Here is a 23,024-nt window from a genome sequence, read left to right on the forward strand (position 1 = left end):
AAGATGATAAGAAGAAGCCCTCTCTGGCGTCCGGAATGGTCGCCTTCCCTTAGTGGGGACTTCATACGGGGCAGGTCGGCAATGTCTGAGAGACATGGGAGGAGAGACCTGTGAATCCACAGATGAGAGAGACAGCAGAGACAAAACAGAAGAGGAGAGTCCTCTGGTCTGGTCTGGTCTCCCTGTTCCCCTCTTTGGTCAGGAAGCTCTCTTTGGTCAGGAACGGTTATCAGCAGTCTGTTGAAGATACTCAGAAACATCGTTAAAGGACAATGCTCGTTTTTGACAACCTGGGGCCTCATTTATAAACATTGCGTAGAATCCACGTAACTAAGTTAGCTTAGCTAAGTGATTACTAAAATATACGCACAAAAAATCTTTGATTTATAAAACGCTGCGTATCACAACCCGTGTTCACTCAGGCACGCCTACGCCAGCTGCCCTTTATAAATCACAATCAACACTTAACTTGGCGCACGTGAACGCGCGTTCTGATCACACCCCAATTAACGCCCACAATTGCCTATAAATGGTCAGTGATACGCCTATACATATGCAACGACAATGGAGCCGAGTGCAAAAGGCAGAAAGAGAAAGATACATTTTACCGATGCGAGGTGGAGGTATTGGTCAACGAGGTAGAGACGCCGCAAAAGTATCTTTTCGGAACGATGATTTCACATGTGCACGACTGATAAGAGCACCTGTTAGGCCTGAGTGGTCTGTCATGCAGGCTATATTGGCATTCGTTTAGTGCGGTAGGCCTTATTAGGTGGCTGCTTATATCCAAACTGATAATCATTATAAGCCTATAGTGTTGTTGCATGGGTAATGGGGTTTGGATCTATATTGCACGTAATCTAAGGCTTCACAGGGTGTTCCATGAATAAAATGTATCATGGAATTTTTCTTATCAACGTATAAACGGGTCAATTTACAATGGCATCCATAACAATGCAAACATGTAGGCCTATAGTGACTACTTAAGGCAAGTATCCCCAATTTAACTATACGACAGATCTGAGGGTTCTTTGCAGCATCCAATTTGTGTATTTTCCGGGATATCATGCATTTCACATACTTTCTCAAAACATTCTGTAGGCATATAGAAGCTGCGTGTTCTAATGGATGTTGCGGGATAGCCAAGCACATATTAGAACATCTGTGCCAAGTCCCGGCATATCCAAGGCCCCGTGCGTCATGGCCTACTATAATCCAGCTATATCAGTGCCTGTATCGAGGTCTTGTAAATATATGGGGTCCATGGATGAGTTTCATGTGATTCTATAAAGGGTAATTATTGCTACACACACGACGATTCGGCAAATTAATAATCTAACTTGCTCCCTTGTGTTCTTACAACTTGGAGACGCATCACCATGCGCTGTTTTGCGCACAGCTAATTCTACCAAAGCGGCATGTGAGCATTGGGATGACATGCGTTTTTAGGCCCACATTCCTCGTATGCCTGCTACATGACAATCATAAGACAATATGAGGATATATGATGATGTACAATATAGCCTAATGTAGCCTACAGTTGCCTCAAGTAGGACATTTCCATTCACCGCTCAACATCATTGTAATTGCGGCTTGCCTCAGTGGTCATTCGGGTTTACATAAAAGCCTAATAAAATATAGGCTATAAATACAACATAAATACATTAACAAATGAATAGGTGGATAATTAAACATACGAATAATTAACTAAATAAATGATTAACTGAATAAATATACTTCAACGCCGAATGCAACATTTGTTTGGTGCGGTATAGGCCTTATAGTTGTAGACCATCGACATACGGAATCATTACTATGATAAGCCTATAGGCTCGTGTCGTGTTGTGTTATCAACGTTATATGTGGCTTTTATTCATGGGCTACTGCCCGTGATGCTTCACGGAATAGCCTATAAATGAATAGGCCTACAACATAACATTATATTATGACACAAATGGGTCAATTCACAGACACATCCAAAGCAATGCCGACATTATTTCGTGATTAGGCTACGGTGGCGATTGATTCCGTTTAAACTGTGTGACACATTGGAGGGTTTCTTGCAGCGACCAATGTATTTATTATTCAATATGTCATGTGTTTCGCAGACTTTCCCGAGTTTCATCTCTCTGCCATCGGAGTCGCGTTTTCCCCTTTCTCCAGAAACGTGCTTATCGTAGTTAAAGGAGGGTCGAAGTGTGCGTAGAGTTACGCACACCTTCCGCCAACTTATCGCTCAGCTCGTTTTTTATAAATACCGAAAGTTGCGTAGAAAGTTGCTCAGCATGGGTTACGCACGCTTTTGTACTTACGCAACGTTTATAAATGAGGCCCCTGGACCTTATTTACGACATATTATAAGACGTTTGACTCACCGAGATCACTTTGGTGTAGTTTGGAGGCCTGTAGAAGAAATTTAAAATCCAGCGCGAGCCAGTATATCCATGTAATGGCGGTGATCGGGGCAACGAGAATGCAGCTTCTAAAAATCTATTTTCTGCCGCGAAACGGTTGTTTTCATCAATCTGTCTGGATGAATCTCTAGTTGTGCTTACATAGAGAGCATAGGCCTGTTGTGGTATTTCCCATGCCTCTGTAATATGATCTTTAGAAACGTCGTTAGACACGAAATAGCTTCCTCACTTGCTCCAGCACGCATGCGCACAGCGTGCTGGAGCAACGATTGCGCGCTGTGCGCATTAGTGCTGGAGCAAGTGAGGAAGCTATTTCGTTTCGAAAGACGTTTCTAAAGATCATGGCATGTGAAAACCACAACAGTTATGCTCTATGTAAGCACAACTAGCAATTCATCCAGACAGATTGATGAAAACAACCGTTTCGCGGCAGAAAATAGATTTTTAGAAGCTGCATTCTCGTTGCCCCGATCACCGCCATTACATGGATATACTGGCTCGCGCTGGATTTTACATTTCTTCTACAGGCCTTATAATATGTCGTAAATAAGGTCCAGGTTGTCAAAAACGAGCATTGTCCTTTAAGTGCAAGCCACATTCTATCATCTCATCTTCCTGGCAGGAGATGATCCTGCTTTGGGGAAAAATGGTGTTAGTCAGTCAGGAAAAACTTAAACAGGGTGTCTGTTCAAGTGTCGTTAGAGCCAGTCGGGCTCGTCAGTCTATGTAGTTTGTCAGTGGGGACCTAGCTTTTGTCCATTTACCGAATTGGACAGTAGCAGGGATCTAGGCTCTGCAGTAGCCTACAGTGACATCAGGGGCAGTGTAAGAATTGCTTTAACACGCCCAGTCCCCAGTCGTGATCAAGGCAATTGGATTTTGCTCTTAGAATTTCTCTCGCGATTTTATGAAATAAAAATAAAATAAAAAACATTCTCGTCTCAACAAAATAACACCCCCTAAGGGTGAAAACAAATTCCCTGAAGTCAGGATAAAACAGAGATGGGGGAAAAAAATGCATCACTCAAATAAAATAACACTAAAAGGAACTCGCTTCATTTACAATTAACAAAAATATCAATTATCTAACAGAGTATTTGGCACGCTTCGGAAAAAATGGTCTCTTCCCTTTGTCATACTTATCTGTCGTTCACGGTGAGTCGGTGACATGGCGTTGGCCCTGCATCCCACGAACCACAGGTGTCGCCCATCTGTAGGGAAACAGGCCGGTAACCTCCATCTCCACCTCCGGTCCTGTGCCCGTCTCCTGGTTCGGCATTCACCCATCACTCCCGGAACGACAGTTGTCTGTAAAAACACTCAGAAAAACACTCAGCCCCGATGAATGTGCCTCAAACTATAAACATAAGATATTTAACATAAACATTAAAAATATATAATTGGGTTAGGAGATGCTGTATTCAGATTAAGGTATTATTATTATTACAAATATGAACAACCTTCTCTTCATCCTGCACAGCTGTACTTTCTGACGGTCCCTCAGTTAGACTGTCTATTCCTGGCCTAGTCATGACTGTTGTGGGTTGTTCACTCCAGCAGGTGGCGCCGAATCCCAGGTTGAGGATTCTCCCTTTCATTTTGCCTGCGGTAACTGTGACACCGTTCAATCCAGTGGCCATACTGACCACAATGGAAGCATGAATCGTCTCTGTCTTCACTTCGATTATACCTTTTTCCTCGCCTAACCCTACCAGAACGCTTCCTATTGTTTCTTTGTCGCCACTCTGGTCGTTGTTGGTTCCACCTCGCACCAGCAGTTTGATTGTCCAGCTGTCGTAACTGAGCAGCTTGCAATCTGGCTGCACCTAGCTTCATTTCTTTCAACTCCCTCTTTTCAATGTGATCACGAAGATGCTCCGCATAGCGGAAATTGTCAACAACTTCTTCGAGAGAAGTCGACTCCCAGGTGTGGCACGTCAACCTAACTTGGTCGGACAAAGAGGAGAGAGAGTTATTCATCAATTGTTGTTTCAAAATCTTTTTATAATCGGCGTTCACTTTGTCCATGCCACTGTGTGCGGCGAAAACTGTTCCCAAAATTTCTCGAACTGTTCATCGGAATTTTGTTTGCAATATGTGATACGGTCCCAATCCATCTTTTTAGGGAATCAAGTTTTGATTCTGTTCAACAGCGCAGCGTTTTGGCCAGTAAACTCGGCATTAGAAAAAGGCAACGTAATGTCAAACGGATCTTTCACATCCCCCCATTTTAACCCAAGGCATTGTCTCATGATCATGGCGATTTCCTCTGCGTGAGGCTCATACATTCGAACTAAACTGTTAAAAAGATTTTCAAACTCGTCAATGTCTTTGGTTGGATCGGGCAAGGTTTTAGCTACATCACGCAGTTCATCAGAACGCCACGGCCTATAAACCCTAATCTCTGGAGTCCAGGCCGCGTAACCAGCTGCATCATTTAGTTGAGACGGTCGGGGATTAGGATTTGTGCAGCGTACCATTGGGGCTAGAAGTTGCGGTCCCTCTAGACTATCACTAGCCAGTTGTAGTTGTTCCAAATTGAACTTAGCCTCAGATGTGGCTCTAGCCAATTCTTCCTTCCTTATCTGTTCTTGTTTAGTGTAATATCTCGTAGAAGATGCGAAAGCATGTACAGGAGAAGAGGGTGGACCTGGAAGTACAGATCGGTCGGGAGAAAGGGGCGCGCTCAATTCGTATTGCGGAGGCGCCTGCATGGCCGGGGAAAAAAGATCGGGTGGCGCAGAGGCAATACTGGGAGGGGATACAGCAGAGAGAGAAGGGACGTGGCTAATAATGGCGGGAGCATGAAAAGGGGGGAAAACAACAGCCTGGTTAGGTGGTGTGATCACGGAGCAACGAGTCGAGGGGGAAAAATCTAGGTCAGTGATTCGATGGGGGAAGCGGCGGAGACGCCGTCGGCTGTATAGTTTCTTTGTCTCTTTTCTCTGACCTTAAAAATCCTTCCCGCGCTACTGACTCCCAAATTTTAAACGCAGCCCAATCGATGGCATTACCACTTTTCCTGCCCAACTTAGTCTTCTCAAACGCTTCTAGTTGAGCCCTAACGTTGGCCAAAGCTTTAACGCTAAGAGTACCAAATGGAGACGGAAAACTGCTATGCTTATTCCATAGCTGAATCTGCCAACAGGCACTAGCAGAATACTTTAGAGCAACAATCTTAGCTGGACCAGACAATTTGAGAATATCAAGCGGTGAGCTAGTAGTGGAACCCATAATGCACAAGAATACAATCTAAAATAGCAATGAAACTCAAATACACAGGAAATAGAAACAATTTCGAAAGAAACAAAGACACATTAAACCACTACATAACTCACTCAGCAACTGGTCCTTTGTTGTCCCTCTGGCTCACCGGGAGAGCGGAGTAGTTGTTGTTGTTTCTTTTGTCTCCCAGACAACCAGCTACCGGAAACCTAGCAGTTACGATTTATGGCAGTCGAAATAGTGTCGAAAATGTAAACATTACTTACCTGGATAATAGGCGCGCTTAACAAACAATACAAGGCAAGAGCCGAAGCTCAAACAGTTAACAACAAAACGAACAACCCCGTGTAGGGACACAGAACACAAAGGACGAACAAAGGCCCACGTTAAAACAAGCAAAGAAACATATGCCTGCCCGGCTGAACCACCAGCCTCTTGGTTGGAAGCTAAAACTCGTTTAGGCTACACCAACCACCCGGGATAAAGGGTAAAACGTTTCTCCAAGAAACGTGGATCGGACACTACCAAATCACTCCCAGTAGCTACCTTCGTTGAGAAAACACAACGGCTTGCGGTTTTAATTTCACCCGCGACCGGCCAAAGGGGAAGCCCGTTCTGTGCGAACTTTGGCGCATTGACTCAACACCACTAAACTGCAACTGATAAACTGTACATCAACTGCAGGGGAACAAATGAGTCACAAGACCAAAATCCCACTTCTACTGAAAGGCAAAACCCCTAGTAACGAAACAAGGACGAAGTCAAAGAACAATGCAATATCATATATCACTATTGTTGAGTTACAACTACTTAGATCGATACCACCTACTCCCCCCCCCCCGGGGAGTTTGTTTCCAACAATACGCCAGCCCAACCACACAATTCGAAACGAAAACAAGGCAAATACAATTCAGAACCATAAGAGTGTTCGTTCAAACGTACCTGTGAGTTCAAGAAGCCAGTGGAAGAACTGAGGAAATAATCTCAGCGTGCGCTCTGGCGCAAGAGAGAAAATTGACTTTCCGAGCCCACTATGGACCGACACGTCTGTCGACCAGTTCATCCACTGGAATCCCGCACAGGCAGTCCTCCCATTTCGTCATCTGCGTCGCCAACTGTAATGGATTTTAACTGATCTAGTCAAAAAGGATTTACCAAGATTCGCTCAAAAGGTTAAGTCTGGTTTATTGAGAAAACATACGAGCGCAAGGACTTCCTGGACAACGCAACATGAGTGGTTTATCCAAAGAAGTGAAGCCTCCTGATCTTGCTCTGCCTTATATTCAAGCAAAACACAGGTACGGCGCTTCCAGGATGTGATTGGCTAATCCATTGTACGTCATATGAAATGGCAGGCGTGGCCGAGAATACAGACATGTGACATGAGAAAAGGCGGCAATTTCTTGGGGACAAAAGGGACAAAGGATGGTTATTCTGGTGTAGACAGATTTCTAGGTGTATGGCCTCCTGGAGGCCATTCTGTAGGTTAGCACAGCTATGTGAACAGTTGGGGGAGGTGGTGAATTACAAAAGGAGAGAGAGAACAAAGGTTTAAGGTGTTTGGAATAGAAAGGTCTTGAGGCCAGATGTAAATTCTATAACAATCCCCCATTTGTGCCTGACCAGGCACATAAAAATCAAATATAAAAATCCAAACACAAAGTGTAAACATATCAGCTATGCTATACATGTGGAAAGGAAATAATCTCTTCTTGTCCACTAGGTGGCGCAGAGTAAAAAAAAGAACTTTATTGTGAAATATTTAACAAAAATTAGATTATTTTCTTTCCACTTGCAAATCACGCACCAAAACTCCCTTGTTTCAGAAATTTGACAGGAAACAAGGTAAAAAAGATTACATGATTACTAGTCTAAAAGTGGACAACCATTCACCAAAAACCTTGATTTAAAGTTAAAGGTAAAAAGATGAATGGTTACCAGTGTAAAAAGGGCAAAAAACCTCTTGGTCAATTTAGAGGAAAAACCCAAACTCATTTATCAACTCATGTTTCAACCATTGTAACTCTTGTAAACAAATATGATATTTTTTCAAGATAATTTCAAAGTTCATTCACTCCTGTTGTGAACAATCAAATGTAATTTCCTTTGGATCGTAGCTTCCATGTTTGCGTCTCTGAATGTCCAATGTAGGTTCCAGTGTGTGCGGTTAGAGGTGCAGTCATTGCTGTTGAGCTTGTCCACGTTGTCATAACAACAACCACGAGAAGGAGGTGACCGGCAAGGTCAGTCTCCGATTGCTCATCAGAGGAGAGGACAGTGTGGCGGCCCACTGCTTTGCCCTTGAGATCTCTGGTTTGGCTGCATGGACCGTCCTCTCAGCTACTTTTGACAGCTATTCCACACAGGCCAGAATGCCATGGTCCTGATTGTTCCATCTTTGACGGGTAGGTTCACCCCGCTACTTCTACTTCTCTTCCATGTTTTCTGGCCATCTTTTTTCTCAGGCTGCTCGTCTGCTCCTTGGTCTGGGACGCAATGGCTCTCATGGACCCACAAAGTTCTCTCAGCTACTCTGGCAGCTGTCTGCGTGGTGAGTTGAATCTGGTACGGCCCCAGGTTGCGGATCAGGACCCAATGGCCTGGTTGAAGATGATAAGAAGAAGCCCTCTCTGGCGTCCGGAATGGTCGCCTTCCCTTAGTGGGGACTTCATACGGGGCAGGTCGGCAATGTCTGAGAGACATGGGAGGAGAGACCTGTGAATCCACAGATGAGAGAGACAGCAGAGACAAAACAGAAGAGGAGAGTCCTCTGGTCTGGTCTGGTCTCCCTGTTCCCCTCTTTGGTCAGGAAGCTCTCTTTGGTCAGGAACGGTTATCAGCAGTCTGTTGAAGATACTCAGAAACATCGTTAAAGGACAATGCTCGTTTTTGACAACCTGGGGCCTCATTTATAAACATTGCGTAGAATCCACGTAACTAAGTTAGCTTAGCTAAGTGATTACTAAAATATACGCACAAAAAATCTTTGATTTATAAAACGCTGCGTATCACAACCCGTGTTCACTCAGGCACGCCTACGCCAGCTGCCCTTTATAAATCACAATCAACACTTAACTTGGCGCACGTGAACGCGCGTTCTGATCACACCCCAATTAACGCCCACAATTGCCTATAAATGGTCAGTGATACGCCTATACATATGCAACGACAATGGAGCCGAGTGCAAAAGGCAGAAAGAGAAAGATACATTTTACCGATGCGAGGTGGAGGTATTGGTCAACGAGGTAGAGACGCCGCAAAAGTATCTTTTCGGAACGATGATTTCACATGTGCACGACTGATAAGAGCACCTGTTAGGCCTGAGTGGTCTGTCATGCAGGCTATATTGGCATTCGTTTAGTGCGGTAGGCCTTATTAGGTGGCTGCTTATATCCAAACTGATAATCATTATAAGCCTATAGTGTTGTTGCATGGGTAATGGGGTTTGGATCTATATTGCACGTAATCTAAGGCTTCACAGGGTGTTCCATGAATAAAATGTATCATGGAATTTTTCTTATCAACGTATAAACGGGTCAATTTACAATGGCATCCATAACAATGCAAACATGTAGGCCTATAGTGACTACTTAAGGCAAGTATCCCCAATTTAACTATACGACAGATCTGAGGGTTCTTTGCAGCATCCAATTTGTGTATTTTCCGGGATATCATGCATTTCACATACTTTCTCAAAACATTCTGTAGGCATATAGAAGCTGCGTGTTCTAATGGATGTTGCGGGATAGCCAAGCACATATTAGAACATCTGTGCCAAGTCCCGGCATATCCAAGGCCCCGTGCGTCATGGCCTACTATAATCCAGCTATATCAGTGCCTGTATCGAGGTCTTGTAAATATATGGGGTCCATGGATGAGTTTCATGTGATTCTATAAAGGGTAATTATTGCTACACACACGACGATTCGGCAAATTAATAATCTAACTTGCTCCCTTGTGTTCTTACAACTTGGAGACGCATCACCATGCGCTGTTTTGCGCACAGCTAATTCTACCAAAGCGGCATGTGAGCATTGGGATGACATGCGTTTTTAGGCCCACATTCCTCGTATGCCTGCTACATGACAATCATAAGACAATATGAGGATATATGATGATGTACAATATAGCCTAATGTAGCCTACAGTTGCCTCAAGTAGGACATTTCCATTCACCGCTCAACATCATTGTAATTGCGGCTTGCCTCAGTGGTCATTCGGGTTTACATAAAAGCCTAATAAAATATAGGCTATAAATACAACATAAATACATTAACAAATGAATAGGTGGATAATTAAACATACGAATAATTAACTAAATAAATGATTAACTGAATAAATATACTTCAACGCCGAATGCAACATTTGTTTGGTGCGGTATAGGCCTTATAGTTGTAGACCATCGACATACGGAATCATTACTATGATAAGCCTATAGGCTCGTGTCGTGTTGTGTTATCAACGTTATATGTGGCTTTTATTCATGGGCTACTGCCCGTGATGCTTCACGGAATAGCCTATAAATGAATAGGCCTACAACATAACATTATATTATGACACAAATGGGTCAATTCACAGACACATCCAAAGCAATGCCGACATTATTTCGTGATTAGGCTACGGTGGCGATTGATTCCGTTTAAACTGTGTGACACATTGGAGGGTTTCTTGCAGCGACCAATGTATTTATTATTCAATATGTCATGTGTTTCGCAGACTTTCCCGAGTTTCATCTCTCTGCCATCGCAGTCGCGTTTTCCCCTTTCTCCAGAAACGTGCTTATCGTAGTTAAAGGAGGGTCGAAGTGTGCGTAGAGTTACGCACACCTTCCGCCAACTTATCGCTCAGCTCGTTTTTTATAAATACCGAAAGTTGCGTAGAAAGTTGCTCAGCATGGGTTACGCACGCTTTTGTACTTACGCAACGTTTATAAATGAGGCCCCTGGACCTTATTTACGACATATTATAAGACGTTTGACTCACCGAGATCACTTTGGTGTAGTTCGGAGGCCTGTAGAAGAAATTTAAAATCCAGCGCGAGCCAGTATATCCATGTAATGGCGGTGATCGGGGCAACGAGAATGCAGCTTCTAAAAATCTATTTTCTGCCGCGAAACGGTTGTTTTCATCAATCTGTCTGGATGAATCTCTAGTTGTGCTTACATAGAGAGCATAGGCCTGTTGTGGTATTTCCCATGCCTCTGTAATATGATCTTTAGAAACGTCGTTAGACACGAAATAGCTTCCTCACTTGCTCCAGCACGCATGCGCACAGCGTGCTGGAGCAACGATTGCGCGCTGTGCGCATTAGTGCTGGAGCAAGTGAGGAAGCTATTTCGTTTCGAAAGACGTTTCTAAAGATCATGGCATGTGAAAACCACAACAGTTATGCTCTATGTAAGCACAACTAGCAATTCATCCAGACAGATTGATGAAAACAACCGTTTCGCGGCAGAAAATAGATTTTTAGAAGCTGCATTCTCGTTGCCCCGATCACCGCCATTACATGGATATACTGGCTCGCGCTGGATTTTACATTTCTTCTACAGGCCTTATAATATGTCGTAAATAAGGTCCAGGTTGTCAAAAACGAGCATTGTCCTTTAAGTGCAAGCCACATTCTATCATCTCATCTTCCTGGCAGGAGATGATCCTGCTTTGGGGAAAAATGGTGTTAGTCAGTCAGGAAAAACTTAAACAGGGTGTCTGTTCAAGTGTCGTTAGAGCCAGTCGGGCTCGTCAGTCTATGTAGTTTGTCAGTGGGGACCTAGCTTTTGTCCATTTACCGAATTGGACAGTAGCAGGGATCTAGGCTCTGCAGTAGCCTACAGTGACATCAGGGGCAGTGTAAGAATTGCTTTAACACGCCCAGTCCCCAGTCGTGATCAAGGCAATTGGATTTTGCTCTTAGAATTTCTCTCGCGATTTTATGAAATAAAAATAAAATAAAAAACATTCTCGTCTCAACAAAATAACACCCCCTAAGGGTGAAAACAAATTCCCTGAAGTCAGGATAAAACAGAGATGGGGGAAAAAAATGCATCACTCAAATAAAATAACACTAAAAGGAACTCGCTTCATTTACAATTAACAAAAATATCAATTATCTAACAGAGTATTTGGCACGCTTCGGAAAAAATGGTCTCTTCCCTTTGTCATACTTATCTGTCGTTCACGGTGAGTCGGTGACATGGCGTTGGCCCTGCATCCCACGAACCACAGGTGTCGCCCATCTGTAGGGAAACAGGCCGGTAACCTCCATCTCCACCTCCGGTCCTGTGCCCGTCTCCTGGTTCGGCATTCACCCATCACTCCCGGAACGACAGTTGTCTGTAAAAACACTCAGAAAAACACTCAGCCCCGATGAATGTGCCTCAAACTATAAACATAAGATATTTAACATAAACATTAAAAATATATAATTGGGTTAGGAGATGCTGTATTCAGATTAAGGTATTATTATTATTACAAATATGAACAACCTTCTCTTCATCCTGCACAGCTGTACTTTCTGACGGTCCCTCAGTTAGACTGTCTATTCCTGGCCTAGTCATGACTGTTGTGGGTTGTTCACTCCAGCAGGTGGCGCCGAATCCCAGGTTGAGGATTCTCCCTTTCATTTTGCCTGCGGTAACTGTGACACCGTTCAATCCAGTGGCCATACTGACCACAATGGAAGCATGAATCGTCTCTGTCTTCACTTCGATTATACCTTTTTCCTCGCCTAACCCTACCAGAACGCTTCCTATTGTTTCTTTGTCGCCACTCTGGTCGTTGTTGGTTCCACCTCGCACCAGCAGTTTGATTGTCCAGCTGTCGTAACTGAGCAGCTTGCAATCTGGCTGCACCTAGCTTCATTTCTTTCAACTCCCTCTTTTCAATGTGATCACGAAGACGCTCCGCATAGCGGAAATTGTCAACAACTTCTTCGAGAGAAGTCGACTCCCAGGTGTGGCACGTCAACCTAACTTGGTCGGACAAAGAGGAGAGAGAGTTATTCATCAATTGTTGTTTCAAAATCTTTTTATAATCGGCGTTCACTTTGTCCATGCCACTGTGTGCGGCAAAAACTGTTCCCAAAATTTCTCGAACTGTTCATCGGAATTTTGTTTGCAATATGTGATACGGTCCCAATCCATCTTTTTAGGGAATCGAGTTTTGATTCTGTTCAACAGCGCAGCGTTTTGGCCAGTAAACTCGGCATTAGAAAAAGGCAACGTAATGTCAAACGGATCTTTCACATCCCCCCATTTTAACCCAAGGCATTGTCTCATGATCATGGCGATTTCCTCTGCGTGAGGCTCATACAGTCGAACTAAACTGTTAAAAAGATTTTCAAACTCGTCAATGTCTTTGGTTGGATCGGGCAAGGTTTTAGCTACATCACGCAGTTCATCAGAACGCCACGGCCTATAAACCCTAATCTCTGGAGTCCAGGCCGCGTAACCAGCTGCATCATTTAGTTGAGACGGTCGGGGATTAGGATTTGTGCAGCGTACCATTGGGGCTAGAAGTTGCGGTCCCTCTAGACTATCACTAGCCAGTTGTAGTTGTTCCAAATTGAACTTAGCCTCAGATGTGGCTCTAGCCAATTCTTCCTTCCTTATCTGTTCTTGTTTAGTGTAATATCTCGTAGAAGATGCGAAAGCATGTACAGGAGAAGAGGGTGGACCTGGAAGTACAGATCGGTCGGGAGAAAGGGGCGCGCTCAATTCGTATTGCGGAGGCGCCTGCATGGCCGGGGAAAAAAGATCGGGTGGCGCAGAGGCAATACTGGGAGGGGATACAGCAGAGAGAGAAGGGACGTGGCTAATAATGGCGGGAGCATGAAAAGGGGGGAAAACAACAGCCTGGTTAGGTGGTGTGATCACGGAGCAACGAGTCGAGGGGGAAAAATCTAGGTCAGTGATTCGATGGGGGAAGCGGCGGAGACGCCGTCGGCTGTATAGTTTCTTTGTCTCTTTTCTCTGACCTTAAAAATCCTTCCCGCGCTACTGACTCCCAAATTTTAAACGCAGCCCAATCGATGGCATTACCACTTTTCCTGCCCAACTTAGTCTTCTCAAACGCTTCTAGTTGAGCCCTAACGTTGGCCAAAGCTTTAACGCTAAGAGTACCAAATGGAGACGGAAAACTGCTATGCTTATTCCATAGCTGAATCTGCCAACAGGCACTAGCAGAATACTTTAGAGCAACAATCTTAGCTGGACCAGACAATTTGAGAATATCAAGCGGTGAGCTAGTAGTGGAACCCATAATGCACAAGAATACAATCTAAAATAGCAATGAAACTCAAATACACAGGAAATAGAAACAATTTCGAAAGAAACAAAGACACATTAAACCACTACATAACTCACTCAGCAACTGGTCCTTTGTTGTCCCTCTGGCTCACCGGGAGAGCGGAGTAGTTGTTGTTGTTTCTTTTGTCTCCCAGACAACCAGCTACCGGAAACCTAGCAGTTACGATTTATGGCAGTCGAAATAGTGTCGAAAATGTAAACATTACTTACCTGGATAATAGGCGCGCTTAACAAACAATACAAGGCAAGAGCCGAAGCTCAAACAGTTAACAACAAAACGAACAACCCCGTGTAGGGACACAGAACACAAAGGACGAACAAAGGCCCACGTTAAAACAAGCAAAGAAACATATGCCTGCCCGGCTGAACCACCAGCCTCTTGGTTGGAAGCTAAAACTCGTTTAGGCTACACCAACCACCCGGGATAAAGGGTAAAACGTTTCTCCAAGAAACGTGGATCGGACACTACCAAATCACTCCCAGTAGCTACCTTCGTTGAGAAAACACAACGGCTTGCGGTTTTAATTTCACCCGCGACCGGCCAAAGGGGAAGCCCGTTCTGTGCGAACTTTGGCGCATTGACTCAACACCACTAAACTGCAACTGATAAACTGTACATCAACTGCAGGGGAACAAATGAGTCACAAGACCAAAATCCCACTTCTACTGAAAGGCAAAACCCCTAGTAACGAAACAAGGACGAAGTCAAAGAACAATGCAATATCATATATCACTATTGTTGAGTTACAACTACTTAGATCGATACCACCTACTCCCCCCCCCCGGGGAGTTTGTTTCCAACAATACGCCAGCCCAACCACACAATTCGAAACGAAAACAAGGCAAATACAATTCAGAACCATAAGAGTGTTCGTTCAAACGTACCTGTGAGTTCAAGAAGCCAGTGGAAGAACTGAGGAAATAATCTCAGCGTGCGCTCTGGCGCAAGAGAGAAAATTGACTTTCCGAGCCCACTATGGACCGACACGTCTGTCGACCAGTTCATCCACTGGAATCCCGAATCAACACAGGCAGTCCTCCCATTTCGTCATCTGCGTCGCCAACTGTAATGGATTTTAACTGATCTAGTCAAAAAGGATTTACCAAGATTCGCTCAAAAGGTTAAGTCTGGTTTATTGAGAAAACATACGAGCGCAAGGACTTCCTGGACAACGCAACATGAGTGGTTTATCCAAAGAAGTGAAGCCTCCTGATCTTGCTCTGCCTTATATTCAAGCAAAACACAGGTACGGCGCTTCCAGGATGTGATTGGCTAATCCATTGTACGTCATATGAAATGGCAGGCGTGGCCGAGAATACAGACATGTGACATGAGAAAAGGCGGCAATTTCTTGGGGACAAAAGGGACAAAGGATGGTTATTCTGGTGTAGACAGATTTCTAGGTGTATGGCCTCCTGGAGGCCATTCTGTAGGTTAGCACAGCTATGTGAACAGTTGGGGGAGGTGGTGAATTACAAAAGGAGAGAGAGAACAAAGGTTTAAGGTGTTTGGAATAGAAAGGTCTTGAGGCCAGATGTAAATTCTATAACAGCAGTTCATTCCACCACTGCAGGACAGAGAAGAGCTGGCAGCTTAGGGCACGTACACAAAATGTGTGTGCGAGGACTTCAACTTGCTGGACTGGCAAAAAAATCTGCAAAACACTTAGTCAAGTACTGCTCTGTTTCTGCCATCATTGGCAGTCATTTCATATGGAAAAGACGCTGCTACATATATCCATAAATAGCTTTGATCTCCCTGCTGGGACTACATTATGTTAATGTGATCTTGTACTGTGTTGTGACTCTTGCTACTGTTGGATTTTGATATTGATTTGTATCTTTGATTGAAAATCCAATAAAGAAATGTGTGTGTGTGTGTGTGTGTGTGTGTGTGTGTGTTCAGGAGTCTGAGCTGATAGAGAGCGTGGGAGAGGAGGGGAAGGAAGGCTCTGCTCCAGGACAGGTGTATGATGACAAACCCAAGATCCAGGTGAGTCTCTCTCTCTCTCTCTCTCTCTCTCTCCTTCTTTCTTTCTTACTGCACCTACAGGGAAGACACAATATCTATTGTTGCTGGATGTTGCTGCCAAGCCTATAAAAATAAATGTATCCCCCTCCTCTCTCCCTTCTTCCTCTCCCTCCTCTCTCCTTCCTTCCTCTCCCTTCTCTCTCCTTCCTTCCTCTCCCTCCTCTCTCCTTCCTTCCTCTCCCTCCTGCCTCCTGTCCTTTCTTCCTTCCTGCTGCCCTCTCTCTACCCTCTCTGTCTCTCTATCTTTCTCTCCTCTGCCTCTCTTTGTCTCTCCTCCCTGTCTCTTTCTGTCTCTGTCTGTCCTCCCCGTCTCTCCTCTCTCTTCCTGTCTGTCCTCCCTGTCTCTCTCTGTCTCCTGTTTGTCTCCTCCCTGTCTCTCTCTGTCTCCTCTCTGTATCTCCTCCCTGACTCTTTCTGTCTCTCCTTCCTTGTCTCTCTCTGTCTCTCCTCCATCTCTCTGTCGCTCCTCCCTGTCTCTCTCTGTCTCTCCTCTCTCTCTCTCTCTCTGTCTCTCCTCCCTGTCTCTGTGTCTCTCCTCTCTCCTCCCTGTCTCTCTGTCTCTTCTCCCCGTGTCTCTGTCTCCTCTCTGTGTCCAGAATGTGATCCCCCAACAGCTGCTGGACCAGTACCTGTCCATGACCGACCCAGCGCGAGCCCAGACGGTCGACACTGAGATCGCCAAGCACTGTGCCTTCAGCCTGCCGGGCGTGGCACTGACCCTGGGACGACAGAACTGGCACTGCCTGAAGGACACCTACGAGACCCTGGCCACGGACGTCCAGGTGAGCCAGACCCCCCGCCTGAGAGGTCAGGGGAGGAGGCGGGGCCTGGGCTGCCCCCCCGGGTCCTTGTTGGTTGTATTTCTGCTGCGTTCCGTTTGTCTGGGGAGGTGGGAGGTGTGAGGGGGGAGAGACGGAGAGCGACGTCACCCCCAGGGAACCGCGCTACAGACAACAACAACAACAGCTTGGAACAAAGATGGACGTTGGCTAGCTTTGTTTGCCAAACCAGTAGATAACAACGCACTACCAAACCAGCAGATAACAACGCACTACCAAACCAGTAGATAACAACGCACTACCAAACCAGCAGATAACAACGCACTACCAAACCAGTAGATAACAACGCACTACCAAACCAGCAGATAACAACGCACTACTAAACCAGTAGATAACAACGCACTACCAAACCAGTAGATAACAACGCACTACCAAACCAGCAGATAACAACGCACTACTAAACCAGTAGATAACAACGCACTACCAAACCAGTAGATAACAACGCACTACCAAACCAGTAGATAACAACGCACTACCAAACCAGCAGATAACAACGCACTACTAAACCAGTAGATAACAACGCACTACCAAACCAGCAGATAACAACGCACTACCAAACCAGTAGATAACAACGCACTACCAAACCAGTAGATAACAACGCACTACCAAACCAGCAGATAACAACGCACTACCAAACCAGTAGATAACAACGCACTACTAAACCAGTAGATAACAACGCACTACTAAACCAGTAGATAACAACGCACTACCAAACCAGTAGATAACAACGCACTACCAAACCAGTAGATAACAACGCACTACCAAACCAGTAGATAACAACGCACTACCAAACCAGCAGATAACAACGCACTACCAAACCAGTAGATAACAACGCACTACGCGCTATTTTCCGCATACAAAAGAGGAAGCAAACATGTCGTCAGATAACAGTTGGGGAACACTGTGTGTACGAGACACAAATAAGACAGAAATGCTAATAAAACGGTATTAATAAAGTTTCACTTTATTTACACAGCAAGCTGCTTCAACAGTGGAAAAAACAAGTGGGGAGGGGCTCCAGTCTCTGAGAGTAGCATCTCAAATCACCACCACCAGCCAGATGGACCGCTGCATTAAACAGCAGAGAGGCTCACAGACAAGAGAGACAGAGAATGAATGTACCCCCCCACCCTTCATGTTCCCTCCAGTGGAAGGTGAGGAGGACTCTGGCCTTCTCCATCCACGAGCTGGCCGTGATCCTGGGAGACCAGCTGACCGCGGCCGACCTGGTGCCCATCTTCAACGGCTTCCTGAAGGACCTGGACGAGGTCCGCATCGGGGTCCTCAAACACCTCTACGACTTCCTCAAGGTGAGGATGACCCCTGGTCTGGGCCCTCTCTCTCTCGCTCCCTCTCTCTCTCCCTCCTCTCTCTCTCCCTCCCTCCTCTCTCTTTCTCTCTCTCTCTCTCTCGCTCCCTTTCTCTCTCTCTCTCTCTCTCCCTCCTCTCTCTCTCTCTCTCGCTCCCTCTCTCTCTCTCCCTCTCTCTCTCCCTCCTCTCTCTCTCTCTCTCCCTCCTCTCTCTCTCCCTCCCTCCTCTCTCTCTCTCTCGCTCCCTCTCTCGCTCCCTCTCTCTCTCTCCCTCTCTCTCTCCCTCCTCTCTCTCTCTCTCTCCCTCCTCTCTCTCTCCCTCCCTCCTCTCTCTCTCTCTCCCTCTCTCTCTCGCTCCCTCTCTCTCTCTCCCTCCTCTCTCTCTCCCTCCCTCCTCTCTCTTTCTCTCTCTCTCTCTCTCGCTCCCTTTCTCTCTCTCTCTCTCTCTCTCTCCCTCCTCTCTCTCTCGCTCCCTCTCTCTCTCTCCCTCCTCTCTCTCTCGCTCCCTCTCTCTCCCTCCCTCCTCTCTCTTTCTCTCTCTCTCTCTCTCGCTCCCTTTCTCTCTCTCTCTCTCTCCCTCTCTCTCTCCCTCCTCTCTCTCTCTCTCTCGCTCCCTCTCTCGCTCCCTCTCTCTCTCTCCCTCTCTCTCTCCCTCTCTTCCTCTGCCTCTCTCCGTGTTGAGGTAGGATGGACTCTGACAACTGACAAGTCATTCAGTTCAGGTTCCACCTTGGCAGTAATGATAATGTTGGTGGTGATGACGATGACGAAGAAGATAGCTGTGAAGATGATGATGGTGATAAGGATGCTGGTGAAGATGATGGTGGTGTGTGTGTGTGTGTGTGATGAAGATGATGATGGTGGTGGTGGTGTGTGTGTGTGTGTGTGTGTGTGTGTGTGTGTGTGTGTGTGATGAAGATGATGATGATGGTGGTGTGTGTGGATGATGATGATGGTGTGTGTGTGTGTGTGTGTGTTGCAGCTCCTCCATGCGGAGAAGAGGAGGGAGTGATGATGGTGTGTGTGTGTGTGTGTGTGTTGCAGCTCCTCCATGCGGAGAAGAGGAGGGAGTGATGATGGTGTGTGTGTGTGTGTGTGTGTGTGTGTGTGTGTGTGTGTGTGTGTGTGTGTGTGTGTGTTGCAGCTCCTCCATGTGGAGAAGAGGAGGGAGTGATGATGATGATGATGATGATGGTGTGTGTGTGTGTGTGTGTCTGTCTGTGTGTTGCAGCTCCTCCATGCAGAGAAGAGGAGGGAGTATTTGTACCAGCTGCAGGAGTTCATGGTGACGGACAACAACCGCAACTGGAGGTTCAGATACGAGCTGGCAGAGTACGTCCACTACTACACCCTTTATTCACCCTTTATTCACCCAGGGGTGTCCACTACTACACCCTTTATTCACCCACTACTACACCCTTTATTCACCCTTTATTACCCAGGGGTGTCCACTACTACACCCTTTATTCACCCTTTATTCACCCACTACTACACCCTTTATTCACCCTTTATTACCCAGGGGTGTCCACTACTACACCCTTTATTCACCCTTTATTCACCCACTACTACACCCTTTATTCACACTTTATTAACCAGGGGTGTCCACTACTACACCCTTTATTCACCCTTTATTCACCCACTACTACACCCTTTATTCACACTTTATTAACCAGGGGTGTCCACTACTACACCCTTTATTACCCAGGGGTGTCCACTACTACACCCTTTATTACCCGGGGGTGTCCACTACTACACCCTTTATTCACCCAGGGGTGTGTGTGTGCGTGTGTGCGTGTGTGCGTGCGTGTTAATCTGACCCTCGTGTGTGTTTGTTTGTGTTTGTGTGTGTGTTAATCTGACCCTCGTGTGTGTTTGTTTGTGTGTGTGTTAATCTGACCCTCATGTGTGTGTGTGTGTGTATCCACCAGGCAGCTGATCCTGATCATTGAGTTGTACAGCCACTACGACGTGTACGACTATCTGAGACAGATCGCCCTCACGCTGTGCTCCGACAAGGTCGCTGAGGTCCGCTGGATCTCCTACAAGCTGGTAAGATCCCCCCCTATGCACACACACACACACTTTATCTGACTGGACTGTATTGTAGAGTTGGTGAAAAAAATCGATTCATATAAAAATTCTGATTCTATTCTCGACGATTATCGATCGATTCATAAATTCCAAAAAATTCACAAATTTATTTGGGGATTTTATCCTTTTAGTTTTCACACTAGTTTTGCCGTTGGATGTTGTTCAGTGTTTCCCTGTATTATGGGACCCCTGTGTTTAATGGGTTCCCTCAGTCAGATGGTCAAAATATCATGGAAAATTCTATCATAGTTGAATTGAATCCAAAATCCAATCGAATCGGCAATAATCAATTTGAAATCGAACTGGAACACCAAAAATCCAAATCGAATCTAATTGTGAGATCACTAGCGATTCCCACCTCTACTCTGTTGTACAGGGCCTGGATTCACAGAGCAGAGCTGCACTTCTAAGCCTCAATCAGATCCATCCTTCTGGGCTCTGCTCTGGCCTCTAAGGCAGTGTTCCCCTGCTCTGTCCTCTAAGGCAGTGTTCCCCTGCTCTGTCCTCTAAGGCAGTGTTCCCCTGCTCTGTCCTCTAAGGCAGTGTTTCCCTGCTCTGTCCTCTAAGGCAGTGTTTCCCTGCTCTGGCCTCTAAGGCAGTGTTTCCCTGCTCTGTCCTCTAAGGCAGTGTTCCCCTGCTCTGTCCTCTAAGGCAGTGTTTCCCTGCTCTGGCCTCTAAGGCAGTGTTCCCCTGCTCTGTCCTCTAAGGCAGTGTTCCCCTGCTCTGTCCTCTAAGGCAGTGTTCCCCTGCTCTGTCCTCTAAGGCAGTGTTCCCCTGCTCTGTCCTCTAAGGCAGTGTTCCCCTGCTCTGTCCTCTAAGGCAGTGTTCCCCTGCTCTGTCCTCTAAGGCAGTGTTCCCCTGCTCTGTCCTCTAAGGCAGTGTTTCCCTGCTCTGGCCTCTAAGGCAGTGTTTCCCTGCTCTGTCCTCTAAGGCAGTGTTTCACTCCTATTTTTCTGGGGGCCCACTTAAAAAAAATAAAAAAATAAAAAAAAAGACGACAAACCATTGCGACCCAAGTCACATTAGGCCTTATCTATTAATCGTGAGAAGAGCGATTAAACTAAATGAACGTTCCTGACCATTTTTACTGTCTTGAATAGGTAAACCACTCGAAGAGATAAACTGTATACGTTTGATTAAAAAAAAAAAAAAAAAAAGATTTTAAATAACCTATAGATGACACCAAATGAATGCATTTGAGTACAGGCTATCTCATTGTTTTTAGTTCCTCTCATCAATAAACAGAATGTAGGCTATGCTAGCCTTTAAAGGAGTAGTAAAGTTACTTATGATCATATACAATGGTTCAGATCAAAAAGTTGACAAAACTAGCACTTTTGAGAAAGTTGATAATTGCTCTACCACCGTTTTGGTCATGGATGTGGGTGGGCACCTTGAAAAAACATTCAAAAACATGTTAAACTCGCTATTTCAAAGACAAGAAGCTCACCAAGGAGGTTATTGTGTCCGTTGGTGTTCTGACATCAAATTTTGCCGCAAAGTATGAATCCTGTAGGGTTTTATTGATCATTTTATGAAATCCATTGACTTGTATTGACGCGACCGTTGTAGATGTGTAGATCAATCCGCAGAGGGGATTCAGGAAGCGGAACTACTTACGGTAGCTATTCTTATTGTTTATGTTGCTAGGCTACCTAGTTTGCGGAAGTTTACACACGTATGTGCTGCGACTAAATAGTTTTATGCTAAATATTTTAAAAAGCCTTTCCAGATGAACTAGAATCTTACTTTAACGCCAACTTACACCTCGGTGAGTTTCTTGTCTTTGAAATTGAGAGTTTAACATGTTTTTGAATGATTTTTCACGGTGCCCACCCACATCCATGACCAAAACGGTGGTAGAGCAATTATCAGACTTTCTCAAAAGTGCTAGTTTTGTCAACGTTTTTATCTGAACCATTGTATACGATCATAAGTAACCTTAAAACAGGGCTAAACATGATTTTTCCCTTTACTATTCCTTTAATGCTTCAATTGTTAAAAGTACAATTATCTTAACAGTATGGACATTCAGTAGGCTAGTATCATTCAGTAGGCTACTATCATTCAGTAGGCTAGTATCATTCAGTAGGCTATAATGCTTCATTGTTAAAAGTACAATTATCTTAACAGTATGGACATTCAGTAGGCTACTATCATTCAGTACGCTACTATCATTCAGTACGCTACTATCATTCAGTACGCTACTATCATTCAGTAGGCTACTATCATTCAGTAGGTTACTATCATTCAGTACGCTACTATCATTCAGTAGGCTAGTATCAAAAACATGCTTGCACTATGACTGAACTGCGTGAGCGGGCCGTGGAGAAAACCAATCTGTCATGTGGCTCAAAAGACTCTGAAAGTCATTCTGCAAATGTATTTGGCGACCCAAACAAAATCTCCTGTGACCCAAACGTGGGTCGCGACCCAGTCTTTGGGAAACAATGCTCTAAGGAACTGGACATTTCCATTCACCTGCCACTGGGCCTGTTCACATGTTATTGGATTGCATTGCAGTGTATTTTTGTGTGCTACAGTATGTGTACATTTTACTGCAACAAAAATAATTTCCCTTCAGGGATAAAGTTAATATCTGTGTCTGTCTGCCTGCCTGTCTGAGTCCTCAAACCTGTGTGTCCTCTCAGGTGGTGGAGATCCTCCAGAAGCTGTATGCGTGTGGAGCTCATGACCTGGGCCTGAACTTCATCAACGAGCTCATCGTCCGGTTCTGCCATTGTCCTAAGTGGGTGGGCCGGCAGGCCTTCGCCTACATCTGCCAGGTAACCCGGGAGTCAGCTAGCAGCT

General features: G+C 45.3%; 1 protein-coding gene across 1 annotated transcript in view; it reads left to right on the top strand.

Annotated features, from left to right (window-relative positions):
• ppp4r1l (protein phosphatase 4, regulatory subunit 1-like) overlaps positions 1 to 23,024 on the top strand; it is a 51,336-nt gene that overhangs the window by 25,854 nt on the left and 2,458 nt on the right. The window contains exons 14-19 of the mRNA XM_084463044.1: positions 15,848 to 15,934; positions 16,570 to 16,755; positions 17,961 to 18,122; positions 19,354 to 19,454; positions 20,051 to 20,171; positions 22,865 to 22,999. Coding sequence (XP_084319170.1) covers positions 15,848 to 15,934; positions 16,570 to 16,755; positions 17,961 to 18,122; positions 19,354 to 19,454; positions 20,051 to 20,171; positions 22,865 to 22,999 — 792 coding nt within the window. The remainder of the gene's footprint in view (positions 1 to 15,847; positions 15,935 to 16,569; positions 16,756 to 17,960; positions 18,123 to 19,353; positions 19,455 to 20,050; positions 20,172 to 22,864; positions 23,000 to 23,024) is intronic.

Source organism: Borostomias antarcticus (assembly GCF_949987555.1).
Source record: "Borostomias antarcticus genome assembly, contig: scaffold_89, whole genome shotgun sequence".
Lineage (NCBI taxonomy): Eukaryota > Metazoa > Chordata > Actinopteri > Stomiiformes > Stomiidae > Borostomias > Borostomias antarcticus.